The 11988-nt window shown below is 38.4% G+C and overlaps 1 protein-coding gene across 1 annotated transcript; it reads left to right on the top strand.

Annotated features, from left to right (window-relative positions):
* The first annotated feature begins 2122 nt into the window (after window positions 1–2122).
* On the top strand, window positions 2123–10015 carry LOC113030233 (cationic amino acid transporter 2). Its single transcript, XM_026181467.2, has 12 exons — window positions 2123–2307; window positions 2952–3321; window positions 3440–3595; window positions 3805–3961; window positions 4052–4185; window positions 4456–4678; window positions 4860–4996; window positions 5134–5236; window positions 8935–9068; window positions 9154–9320; window positions 9510–9618; window positions 9728–10015. The coding sequence occupies exons 1-12, from the start codon at window positions 2236–2238 to the stop codon at window positions 9868–9870; spliced, it is 1905 nt and encodes a 634-aa protein (XP_026037252.2). The 5' UTR covers window positions 2123–2235; the 3' UTR covers window positions 9871–10015.
* The last annotated feature ends 1973 nt before the right edge of the window (window positions 10016–11988 follow it).

Genomic DNA, 11988 nt, shown 5'->3' with positions numbered 1-11988 from the left:
TACCTGTTTGAAACACAGAGATGAACAACTCATTGGTTAGAAATAAGTACCACTGGTGAAATCGTTAGAGTTTTCCGTTTTTAATTCAGAAAAACACAGGAATATGCCGAGTGTGTAATACTGACTTAACTCCAATTATTGAGTTCATTTTCCAGCTTAAGCAGGGACAAAATATTGTAATGAGCCATCATGGCCTAAGGCTATATTTCTTGCTTGAGCCAGACCACTCAGATACAGAAGTTTTCTAAGAGTTAGGATTTTTCTTAATGAGCTGACTTCTTTAGTTGTAATTCTAAGAAGAGATAAATTTAAACATTTCACACCTCACTAACAGTGTCATAGTGTTCTTGAAATATCCTAGATGAACTGAAACAAGCACAGGATATACATGAGCCAAGAGAGAAGTCACACTCTAATGACCTTCCTGCAAATGCTATGGCCAGTGAACCCAGTCACCATGGAGAAAAGCCATAGCGGCCCTGCTGCAGCTGGTTAATACTGCTGGAAAAATGCTGGGGCAGAGCCGTGATAATGAAGCAACTACAACCCCTAGGAGCCATTGTTTGCCACATTACGGAGAAGAAGAATTTTTATTGCACTAAGGAGAAACAAAAAAAAACACATCAATTTTCTACAATTAGGATTTATTACATCTTGCAGGTAAATGTTAAAAAAACAGAAAGTAACTCAGTTAATTCAAAGAACAGTTTTAACTAAACTGTGATTAAAAATCGATTCAAAAGTGTTTTAAAATCAATAAAGCCAGTAACCATGGTTTTATTACTGGTTTCAAATGATTAAAAACCTAAATTAGAAAGTAGTTATGGGTCTATTGGTTAAAATAATGTCCTGCTTTTTAAACATCCATTTAAAACAACAAAAATATGGCATATAAACTCAAATAAAACTTACCTCCCAAATTCCCGAGTATTACTTAAAGACATGTGAAACAGTCAATTTGCAGCTATTCGTCGATTTTAAGGACTTTTTCCAAAATATCCTGACTGCTGAATGATTTCGCTAGACAATGCTGCTGGCTTCTGAACCTCTTTCTGCAGATGAATCATTAACAAAGAGAAGGATAGGCCATTTCCTTCAGCTAATGAAGTCAGCTCACAGTTCACTCCTCCTGAAAGAAATCACATCTAAAGTGGCAGAGGATAGGTTGGGGCTTAAAATCTATTCTTTTGTCTACGCTATTACAAATGAAAATTAATGTATTTCCTAGTACACAGCCTCATTGTTGGATTAAAAAAGACGAGTTGTGGAGATTGCCTTTCTGTATGGGCTTTGATAAAAATGGTATTTTAAACTGGATTTGGAACAGGGTTCTGTGTAATATTATTAATAGTAGTAGTATTACTATTTTTATTATGTAATAACTAAGTGCCTTTTTCACGTTTACATTTTTATTGTATTTCATCTGCATTGTGATTCCATGAACTCCTGGAAGCAATGGATTGTACCCTTATGTTCAACTAATTGTTCTCCAAACAATTAGTTGATTCCCGCTCTGATGAACAAGTCAATTTGTTGCTGAGGAGATGTCTCCAGTGAAAACCATTTCACTTTACAACGTGTTGACTTACCAGGGTCCCAAGGCGACTGTGTGTTCACGAGACATCAGGCACACAGAAGCTCTCCAGAGGTTACAATAAGTCTAATAAGTCTGTTCTAAGTTTCAGTCAACTTCTTTATAGCTAGAGGAAGGTCGTCATACTACATGCAGACCTTGGTATGCTAATCAGCAGGCGTATAAAGTACTGTGAGAACCATTAACAGTAGCATTTGTTAAATGAGGCCAATAATCTTACAGCAAATTAGTGCATGCTTAATTTGTTCACATATTATTGAAAGAAATGACAATAAATGAGTAAATGTGTTTCTAGATTTGAAGTAAAAATAAATTATAAAGTGAATTAATAAATTCACCAGCACGTCTTTATGACCGAATGTATGAATCAGTAAGAGCAATTCATCATTAAGGTTTCAATAGCTTTTTTTTTATAGCATTCAGTTTAATTCAAATGTAAAAACATGTTTAGTATAAGTGTCATCTACGCACAAAAAACAGCTAAAATAAGTTTTTTCCCGCTTGCTCCCACCTTTATAAAGTCTTGATATGTGAGTGCTCACACAAATCATTCTGATCCCCTCTTTTTCAGAAATGGCACATAAGTCTGAAATGTAACATAATGTGTAAAAAAATGTTGGGCTGTGAAGAGTTCACGGTGAATGAATTTATTCTCATACACAGTGTGGAGTGGGACAGATCAAAACAGACTCACACAGAGTTTAGCTAGAAAGGTAGGAATGCCTCTCTTTTTTTATTGATGTGACTTTAATATATCAGCTGTAATCTCAGTTTGTTAGTTTGTGTAATTAGTGTGCATGGCTTATTTTGTAATGACATCTTATCTGAGTCACGGTGAATCATCGGTACATTATATAAACACTGTAAAATCATAAATTTATAATGATAAAGCACTATCTGCCCTCATTTACTCAGCAAATAGACCATGAAATATACTTGTCAAATTCTTGCATGAATAACAAAGTAAAAATTAGTGCTTATAGTCTCTACTGTTCAGTAAAGTCTCTGTATGTGTAGTTGTAGCTTACTGTTGATGGTATGAAATGTGAGCTTGTTCATTTGTGAAGTCATATGGTGATTTATACACTAATAATAATTATTATTAAATGCATAAAGGCTTTGAGTGCTCAAGTAGAGCAGAACAGTGCTACGTAAGAACTAGTCCATTTATCATTTACCAACTCGGATTAAATGAACTGTAAAACAAAACAAATTTACTTTGTTTGATCAGATAACAGCATAAAAATAATTAAAATCTAGTCCTGGTTGTATTCACAATTTTCTCACTACCAGTTCTCAAGTTTTGATTTTCTTCTAGTACCCACACAATTAACTGAATAATTCCTAATTATCACAGATGTCCGGTGCAAAGGTGCTGCAGTTTCTGCAGAATATTTCACGTAGAAAACCTCTGGAGCCTGAGGGTGAAGTGTCCAACTTTCGCCGGTGTCTGACTACCCTTGATTTGGTGGCTCTTGGGGTCGGCAGCACACTGGGGGCCGGTGTGTATGTGCTTTCAGGAGAAGTGGCCAGAGCTGTGGCCGGGCCTAGTATCATAATCTCCTTCCTGATAGCAGCAGTGGCCTCCATCTTTGCAGGACTGTGTTATGCTGAATTTGGAGCTCGTGTTCCCAAAACTGGCTCTGCTTATCTCTATAGCTACGTGACTGTGGGTGAGATATGGGCTTTTGTCACAGGCTGGAACCTCCTGCTGTCTTATGTCATAGGTAACAATAAGGCCATTGAATGAATATTAATCCTGGAAAAATCATAGATTAAAATAATATTTGTCAAGTGATTTTAAGTAACACTGGGTATTGTTTGCTAATGGCTTCTGTTGTTAAGGGACATCAAGTGTAGCCAGAGCATGGAGTGGGACCTTTGATGATCTCATTGGAAATGTCATTGCCAACTCTTTAGGCAAACAGGTTGCAATGGATTTACCTGGATTGGCTCCCTATCCAGACTTCTTTGCAGCAGGTATCATTATGCTCTTGGCAGGTAAGTTTCATATACTAAAAACCTAATTATTTATTAACATAATACAGGTACTCTTAGTTTATTGTAAGTTTAAAAAATGATTAAAAACAAACAAACACAAGAGGTTAAAGTGTCCTACATATTTTTGACTAAAGTAAATATTTGACAAATGAGTTTCCACTAGGTTCATTGACATGGTGAAATTAATTCTTATATATTTTTCTTTCTAGGGATTCTTGCATTTGGTGTTAAAGAATCGGCCACTGTAAATAAAGTTTTTACAGCAGTTAATATCTTGGTGTTGCTCTTTGTTATCCTCTCTGGGTTCATAAAGGGGGACATCAACAACTGGTACAGATATGAAGACACCCTTCCAAACCAATCCGAGTATGGCCTCCCAACTGCCCCGTTATTTTGGCTTCTGCTGTATTTTTCTTTCTTTTTTTTAGCTGCTTGACTGTTGATCACTGTTTACAGGAACTATACGACCCTGAATAAAACCACCACATATGGCAGCGGAGGATTTTTCCCTTTTGGTTTTGAGGGGACATTAGCAGGAGCAGCCACTTGCTTTTATGCATTTGTTGGATTTGACTGCATTGCAACAACAGGTAACTTTTAGAATTTAAGTGCAAAGCCAGTAATTATAATGCACTGCATAAGGAAAGTGAAAATTTGATCACAATGACATCAGAAGATGTTTGTGGCAATTTCAATTGTCCAGAAAAACACAGAGATCTTTGGACACTAGAATATTCTCTACAGCATATACATTTTGTAAAATAGTTTATTTTATAGACATGGTGCTATGTCATAAAAACGCATCTAAAGATTAAATGATGGCATAAACCACACTGGGATAATTTTGTGTTTTTCTTTAGGAGAGGAGGTTCAGAACCCTCAGAAGTCAATCCCACTCGGGATTGTGGCGTCTCTCCTTATCTGCTTCTTGGCTTATTTTGGTGTGTCTGCCACCCTGACTCTTTTGATGCCATACTATTTGCTCAGCGTTCACAGCCCACTGCCTGTAGCCTTTACATACATCGGTTGGGGCCCTGCAAAGTATGCAGTTGCTGTGGGATCACTCTGTGCGCTCTCAACAAGGTATAATGCATGAAGTATCACGTATAAACAAACCTACAATTCTTTATACATTACAATACCCCTTTGGTGACATTTATAGCACATACACCAAATAAAATCAATGGGATCATTACTAGGAATTAAAACAGGGACACGAGAATAACTGAATTGCTGTTAATGAGCTATGAGCTTTTTTCCGAAGCCTTCTAGGATCAATGTTCCCGATGCCTCGTGTTCTCTTTGCCATGGCCCGGGATGGACTGCTCTTCAGACCTCTCAGTAACATGAGTGACAGACAAAGTCCTGTCATTGCTACACTGGCTTCAGGGGTCGTAGCAGGTATAACTAACTTTAGAAGAGATTATAATATAATTATTATTATTAATTATTTGATTTTGTTAAGGCCATCAGCTACTACGCTGATAAAATGGTTGCAGAATTTATAAACATATTTAATTTCTCCTACTTCTTTGCAGCTATCATGGCTTTATTGTTTGACCTGAAGTCGTTGGTTGACATGATGTCGATTGGAACCCTGTTTGCCTACACACTTGTTGCCATTTGCATTCTCATATTAAGGTACAGATGATCACAAGTATGCATGTTGGCACTGCACTTATTACTGCTTATTATTGGTATATTTTGCACCTAACAAACAAGACTTTCTTGCGTTTTTTAAAAGTGTTCTTCACCATTAGTTGTCCAGCTTTCTGAAGGTCTTTCAAAGTTTTTCTTTGCACACTGGCTGTTTTCACTCAGTTTTAGTTCAGTCCTTGTACCTGACCATTTTCAGAGGAATGTTTTTTGTTTGTTCAATCACTAACCTATGAATCCTTCAAATATAAAAGGGTTTCTAACTGAAAGGATGAAATGGTAATATGTCTAACAGACAAAGCATCAGTTTAAAACTGTATCTTGACGCACTTTGTTCCTAGCAGCCTGTCAGACCCCCCCCCACAAACATCATTGGTTGCTATTTTTTTCCAGTTAATGCCAAAGATAACACAAAGAGCTATTAGCCAGAAATTGGCACATCTTTGTCTTTAACCCAGTATTACAGTTTGCTTGGACTTGTTAGTTATTTCTTTGGAGAAGTATAAGATGATTTATGTATATATGGTTAATGAGTGTATTGTTCTCTTGTGCTTCTGAGTTTGGTTATAGTTCTTGATTTCTCGTTATGTTAGTCACCCCTCGTGTCCTCTCTCTCTCTCTCTCTCTTTCTGTCCCGTGCTTGCTCTCTCTCCCTTGTCTCAGTCATGCCTCTGTGTTTGTTTACCCTTTCCTTGCCTTGGGTTGTATGTCTTGAGTCTGTGTTTCCGTCCCTGTGTTTATGCTTCCTCTCTTATTTTGATAGTCTCACCTCCTGTGTCAGTTTTGCTCTGTCTTGTTTCCCTGATTTAGTTCAGCTGTGTTCACTTACGTGTTTCATCTCCCTGTTTGCCTCAAGTGTATATTTAAGACCTCAGTTTCCTTAGTTCCTTGTACCAGCCACCATCATGCTTTGTCTCCCTCGTGTTTTGTTCGCCTAGTTGATTATTAATTCCATTCTGAGTTTCCAGGTTTTCTAGTTTGTGGCTTTCCTGTAAGTCTTTTTGAGTCCAGTTCTGCCTCTGAATCCTGCATAAAGGTTCAGCATGCCAAACACAACACTACACCACAATCTTGGCATGGCGTCCAGTTTGTCTTTAATAAGTGAAGAAACTGGAAATGTGGAGGACAAAAGAAGACATGGCTTGAAATATTAGCTAATGAACAGTATCTGAAAGTCAAAATATACAAAGAGCCAACACAGGATTTGAGAGATTCATCTGTCCCCTCAGTTGTTCCAGCCACTGGATGATCTCACTGGAACGATGGCTCCCCTTCAAAAGTGATTTTAATGAAGGGAGCAAGGAGTAAATGCTGAGCTTTGCCAAATACCTCAACACAAGACAAGAGCTAGACTAAAAACCAGTGACAACAGGTCTTATGGAGTGATGTCTGCAGCTAAAACACGGTGGAGACCTTGTCATGTTGTGGGGCTTATAGCCAGTGCTGTTGGAGATCTTGTCTAAACTGAGTGGCAACCAGTGGTGGCTCATTAGTTAAGGCTGCTAGGGCTTAACAAAATACAGTGGCTTGCAAAAGTATTTGGCCCCCTTGAACTTTTCCACTTTTTGTCACATTACAGCCACAAACATGAATTAATTTTATTGGAATTCCACGTGAAAGACCAATACAAAGTGGTGTACACGTGAGAAGTGGAACGAAAATCATACATGATTCCAAACATTTTTTACAAATAAATAACTGCAAAGTGGGGTGTGCATAATTATTCAGCCCCCTTTGGTCTGAGTGCAGTCAGTTGCCCATAGACATTGCCTGATGAGTGCTAATGACTGAATAGAGTGCACCTGTGTGTAATCTAATGTCAGTACAAATACAGCTGCTCTATTGGGAGCAACAACACCATGAAGTCCAAAGAACACAGCAGACAGGTCAGGGATAAAGTTATTGAGAAATTTAAAGCAGGCTTAGGCTACAAAAAGATTTCCCAAGCCTTGAACATCCCACGGAGCACTGTTCAAGCGATCATTCAGAAATGGAAGGAGTATGGCACAACTGTAAACCTACCAAGACAAGGCCGTCCACCTAAACTCACAGGCCGAACAAGGAGAGCGCTGATCAGAAATGCAGCCAAGAGGCCCATGGTGACTCTGGATGAGCTGCAGATCTACAGCTCAGGTGGGGGAATCTGTCCATAGGACAACTATTAGTCGTGCAGTGCACAAAGTTGGCCTTTATGGAAGAGTGGCAAGAAGAAAGCCATTGTTAACAGAAAACCATAAGAAGTCCCGTTTGCAGTTTGCCACAAGCCATGTGGGGGACCCAGCAAACATGTGGAAGAAGCTGCTCTGGTCAGATGAGACCAAAATGGAACTTTTTGGCCAAAATGCAAAACGCTATGTGTGGCAGAAAACTAACACTGCACATCACTCTGAACACACCATCCCCACTGTCAAACATGGTGGTGGCAGCATCATGCTCTGGGGGTGCTTCTCTTCAGCAGGGACAGGGAAGCTGGTCAGAGTTGATGAGAAGCTGGATGGAGCCAAATACAGGGCAATCTTGGAAGAAAACCTCTTGGAGTCTGCAAAAGACTTGAGACTGGGGCGGAGGTTCACCTTCCAGCAGGACAACAACCCTAAACATAAAGCCAGGGCAACAATGGAATGGCTTAAAACAAAACATATCCATGTGTTAGAATGGCCCAGTCAAAGTCCAGATCTAAATCCAATCTGTGGCAAGATCTGAAAACTGCTGTCCATCTAATCTGACTGAGCTGGAGCTGTTTTGCAAAGAAGAATGGGCAAAGATTTCAGTCTCTAGATGTGCAAAGCTGGTAGAGACAGACCCTAAAAGACTGGCAGCTGTAATTACAGCAAAAGGTGGTTCTACAAAGTATTGACTCAGGGGGCTGAATAATTATGCACACCCCACTTTGCAGTTATTTATTTGTAAAAAATGTTTGGAATCATGTATGATTTTCGTTCCACTTCTCACGTGTACACCACTTTGTGTTGGTCTTTCACGTGGAACTCCAATAAAATTGATTCATGTTTGTGGCTGTAATGTGACAAAATCTGGAAAAGTTTAAGGGAGCCGAATACTTTTGCAAGCCACTGTATAGAGAAATAAGCGGTCACTCAAGACATATATGTATAGACAAGGTTGTATATTTGTTATTGAAAGAAGCTTACCTTTTATGAGTGGTTACGAAGAACCTGTGATAAGAGACGGAATTAAGTTGTTTATACAAATGAATTAATATTATTACTGCCTTCTATGATGCTTACAGTATACCTAATAATATGTTTAGATACACAGGTCAGTCACAAAATGGCTCAACAACCTCAAAATATTGACTATGATACGGTCATATTACTGTCATAAAATGTGTGAGTACGCTAGATAGGGAAATAACAATGCACAATAATGAGCGTAATGAAATTAAACAGATGAATGACTCAGGGTTTGCTTGTTTGAAGAGTTTATGAAGACATCAGGTTTTCTTTACTTTAATCAGTCGCTTATAATTACAAAAGATCATGTAATGAAGTGCTGTTGACTTGATGTGTGTTGTTCAGACATTAAAAATAGACTCCAGGATGTGAACAAGAAAAAAAAAACAGGAATATAATAATTTGGTGCTTTACGAGAATATTATAAGTAGAAATAACTAAAAACCTTAAATGTTTTCACTTTTTTAAAATTATATTTCCTTAATTTTACAGGTATCAAACTGACCTCAGTGATGATTCTAGTCTAAGCAAAGCAGAACCTTTTACCATTGGAGGGATATTATGTCCTCCATACCAAGCCACTACAAGGACATCAAAAAATGTGTCCCTTTTAACTTTTGTTATTAGTGAGTCATCATCTTTCTGTTGTACTGTACTTTTTATTGATTTAATTTTTGATTAATAGAACTCAAACGTATTGATTCTCCTCAGTCTTTTTAGCAGTTGTTCTCAGCGTCTTCGTATCTGAGGCTGTAGATTACCTGCAAGCCCTGGAGTGGTGGAGCATACTTTGTCTTTCTGTGATAGTAGCAATGATTTTTCTAATCATCCTCATCGTCTGGAGGCAACCGCAGAATACAGCAGAAGCTGCTTTCATGGTATGAAAGAAAGACAGTGAAGACTGATTAATGAAAGCATAGAAATAGAAACAGAAATTTAGCCAACCTGTATTATCATTACATGTTTATTTATTTTTTAAGCTCCAAAGTTCTGAATTTTGGGGGGTTTGGGTTTTTTTTTTTCCTTTAATATCTTTTAACAATGCTTCTCCTCTTTTATATCCCCAGGTTCCTTTTGTCCCATTACTTCCTATTTTTAGTACCTTTGTCAATGTCCATCTAATGGCTCAGCTTGGATCAGACACTTGGATCCGCTATACAGTGTGGATGGGAGTAGGTATGTGCAGCACATTTCTGCTACAGAATACATAAAAAAGATTATACATGTGCAAAAATATCTCTTTTTATATGTGTGACCGCTACGTTTCTTTTAAAATTTTGAACAGGTTTGATCATCTACTTTTGTTATGGTGTTCGCCACAGTGTGCAGAAACAAAGGCTTGAAAATTCACACGATCGAGTCAGTATTCACAGCATCGCTGCTGCTATGGAGCAAAGCACGAAACCCGGACAAGACGTAACTGGATAAATACATAGTGTATTTAATGACATAAATTTTAAAAAGAATACCTGATTTGCATAAATCTCACAATGGTGATTGTCTCAGGAATTCACAAACTTTTATTTGGCAGCATCCAGCAATGCAAGGCTTTATGCAATACTCTGCTTTTATATTACTGTTTCTTATAAGTATTAATTAAAGGAAAGAATGAGGAAGGATTCAGCAAGTATTTCAAGTATAATCACATAGTTATTAGTATTATATAACAAAAAAACCCCTAAAACATTTAGCTTATATATTAAATGGTAGAAAATCTAAAGAAATTTGGATTTTGTGAACAACAGAGTTTAAGATGACAATGTTTTTAGTAGAAGCGACCAGAATGGACAGAAGGACAGCTCAGGTTGAGCCATTTGGACACAAAGTCAGAGAGCCAAGATGGCCTGGACATGTGCAGAAGAGGGATGGTGGATACACTGGACAAAAGATGTTGAAGATGGAACTTCCAGGGAGGAGGAAAAAAGGAAGACCACAGAGAGGGTTCATGGAAGGTTCATGTAGTGAAATAGGAGGACAGAAATGTATGCTAGGGACAGGGTGAGATGGAGGCAGATGATCCCCTATGCTGAGCCCTGAAGGGGGATTTTGTGATCATCCTGTCACAGTTGTTCAAAAGGAATTGTACTCACGATGCCCATTTCTTTTATGTGACAGAGTCATATTACTCACGATTCCTTCATGTTTAAATGCAATTCAACTCTTTTATTTTTCTGTACAGAATACATTGTAATGGAATGGGTTTAGTTTGTTTGCCTTGTACTTAACTGCCAATATAGCCAATACTGTGTTATTAAATGGACTTTAAAGTAATAATTTTCTATTGCTGTAAACATTTGATATGCATGAAATTAAAAAGGCATTATAAGTTTTGAATGAGATACTCTGCACTTTGACTCCTGTCTCCCTATTTTCAGTTTTTTCTTTCTTACATACCTTCCCTATGACAACCTTTGTAAACATGCCCATACACAGCCATGCTGCCTCCACGCTATGATCAAATGCCACATTTACTTACAGCACGTGATATGAGAGGAACCAATGAAATGTGTGCTTTGTTTAAGCAGGCACCGTTTTTAAAAAATGCTCTCGATAAAAACATAAACAGGCCGTCTGTAGTGAAAGGCAAAAGAAGCCGTCCTCAAAAAAGAAAAATTCCACCTGCTACTCTGGAGGAGTTGTCACTGCTATTGGATACACTGCTGGAACACAGTAAAGCTGTGGGTTTGTCAGGAACTGAGAAATATCACACTAAATACACTGTATATTCACCTACATTACCCCAGTCTCTGGCATTTTTACACAACAAAGGCACACAGTTCCTTGGCCTTACAGTTCTACAGCTGCACTGTGTAAAGTGTCTAAATGCTGCAACAGTGACTGAAGAGCAGGCAGAAGCTACTGAAGGACACACAAGACTTCAGCACAAGAAGTTGGTTTCGATGGTGTGCAGGAAGAATCACAGCTTCGGTGATGCACGCTGTATTTGCCACAAGTTTGGAAACACCAGCCCAAAGTGTTGTTAATTGTGTGAGCTACCCTGAAAACTGTCTGTTACACAAACAAGATGGGGAGTGGAGCATGAAGAGGATGCATGAAAGGCCTACACCCAAAAAATTGCAGCACATCACTACAAACTGCAGGTTTGTTTATGCAGTTTTATTGTGAACACAATTTTTCTTGAACTTGGAGCATCTCACAATGTGTGACTGTTGTGGGGAGTGGTGCCTGGAGATTAAGTGTCCTTTTAAATACACAACGGACAGCATTAAGCAGGCATTGGATGCACAGGATAAAGACTTCTGCCTGGAGTCAGCTGCAAATGGACTTCACTTAAAGAGGGCGCACCCCTACTACTTACAGGTGCAAACACTTTGTCACCAGCTCCAACCACTGTGACCTCGTTGCATGGACTCAAAGAGACATGGCTGTGGTACACATCTTCCCTGATGTAGATTTCTGGGAACCACGTTTGAAGAGAGCACAAGAGTTCTTCAAAAAAAAGAAAAAAAAAAAAGTGTGCCTTCCAGAACTGGTGGGAAAATATTTCTCCGAGCATAGTTCTGTTCTGAATGCCCCATAACTTTT

This window comes from Astatotilapia calliptera, chromosome 10 (genome assembly GCF_964374335.1).
Source record: "Astatotilapia calliptera chromosome 10, fAstCal68.1, whole genome shotgun sequence".
NCBI classification, from domain to species: Eukaryota; Metazoa; Chordata; class Actinopteri; order Cichliformes; family Cichlidae; genus Astatotilapia; species Astatotilapia calliptera.
Note: the sequence above shows the minus strand (reverse complement) of the source record. Positions and strands in the feature narration are given on the sequence as shown.

Excerpts from the sequence above, each read along its gene's own strand:
- LOC113030233 (XM_026181467.2), top strand. The coding sequence starts at position 2,236 with ATGAATTTATTCTCATACACAGTGTGGAGTGGGACAGATCAAAACAGA. Across the intron at positions 3,322-3,439 it reads CCTGCTGTCTTATGTCATAG|GGACATCAAGTGTAGCCAGA; the intron begins GTAACAATAAGG and ends TCTGTTGTTAAG. Across the intron at positions 5,237-8,934 it reads ATTTGCATTCTCATATTAAG|GTATCAAACTGACCTCAGTG; the intron begins GTACAGATGATC and ends TTAATTTTACAG.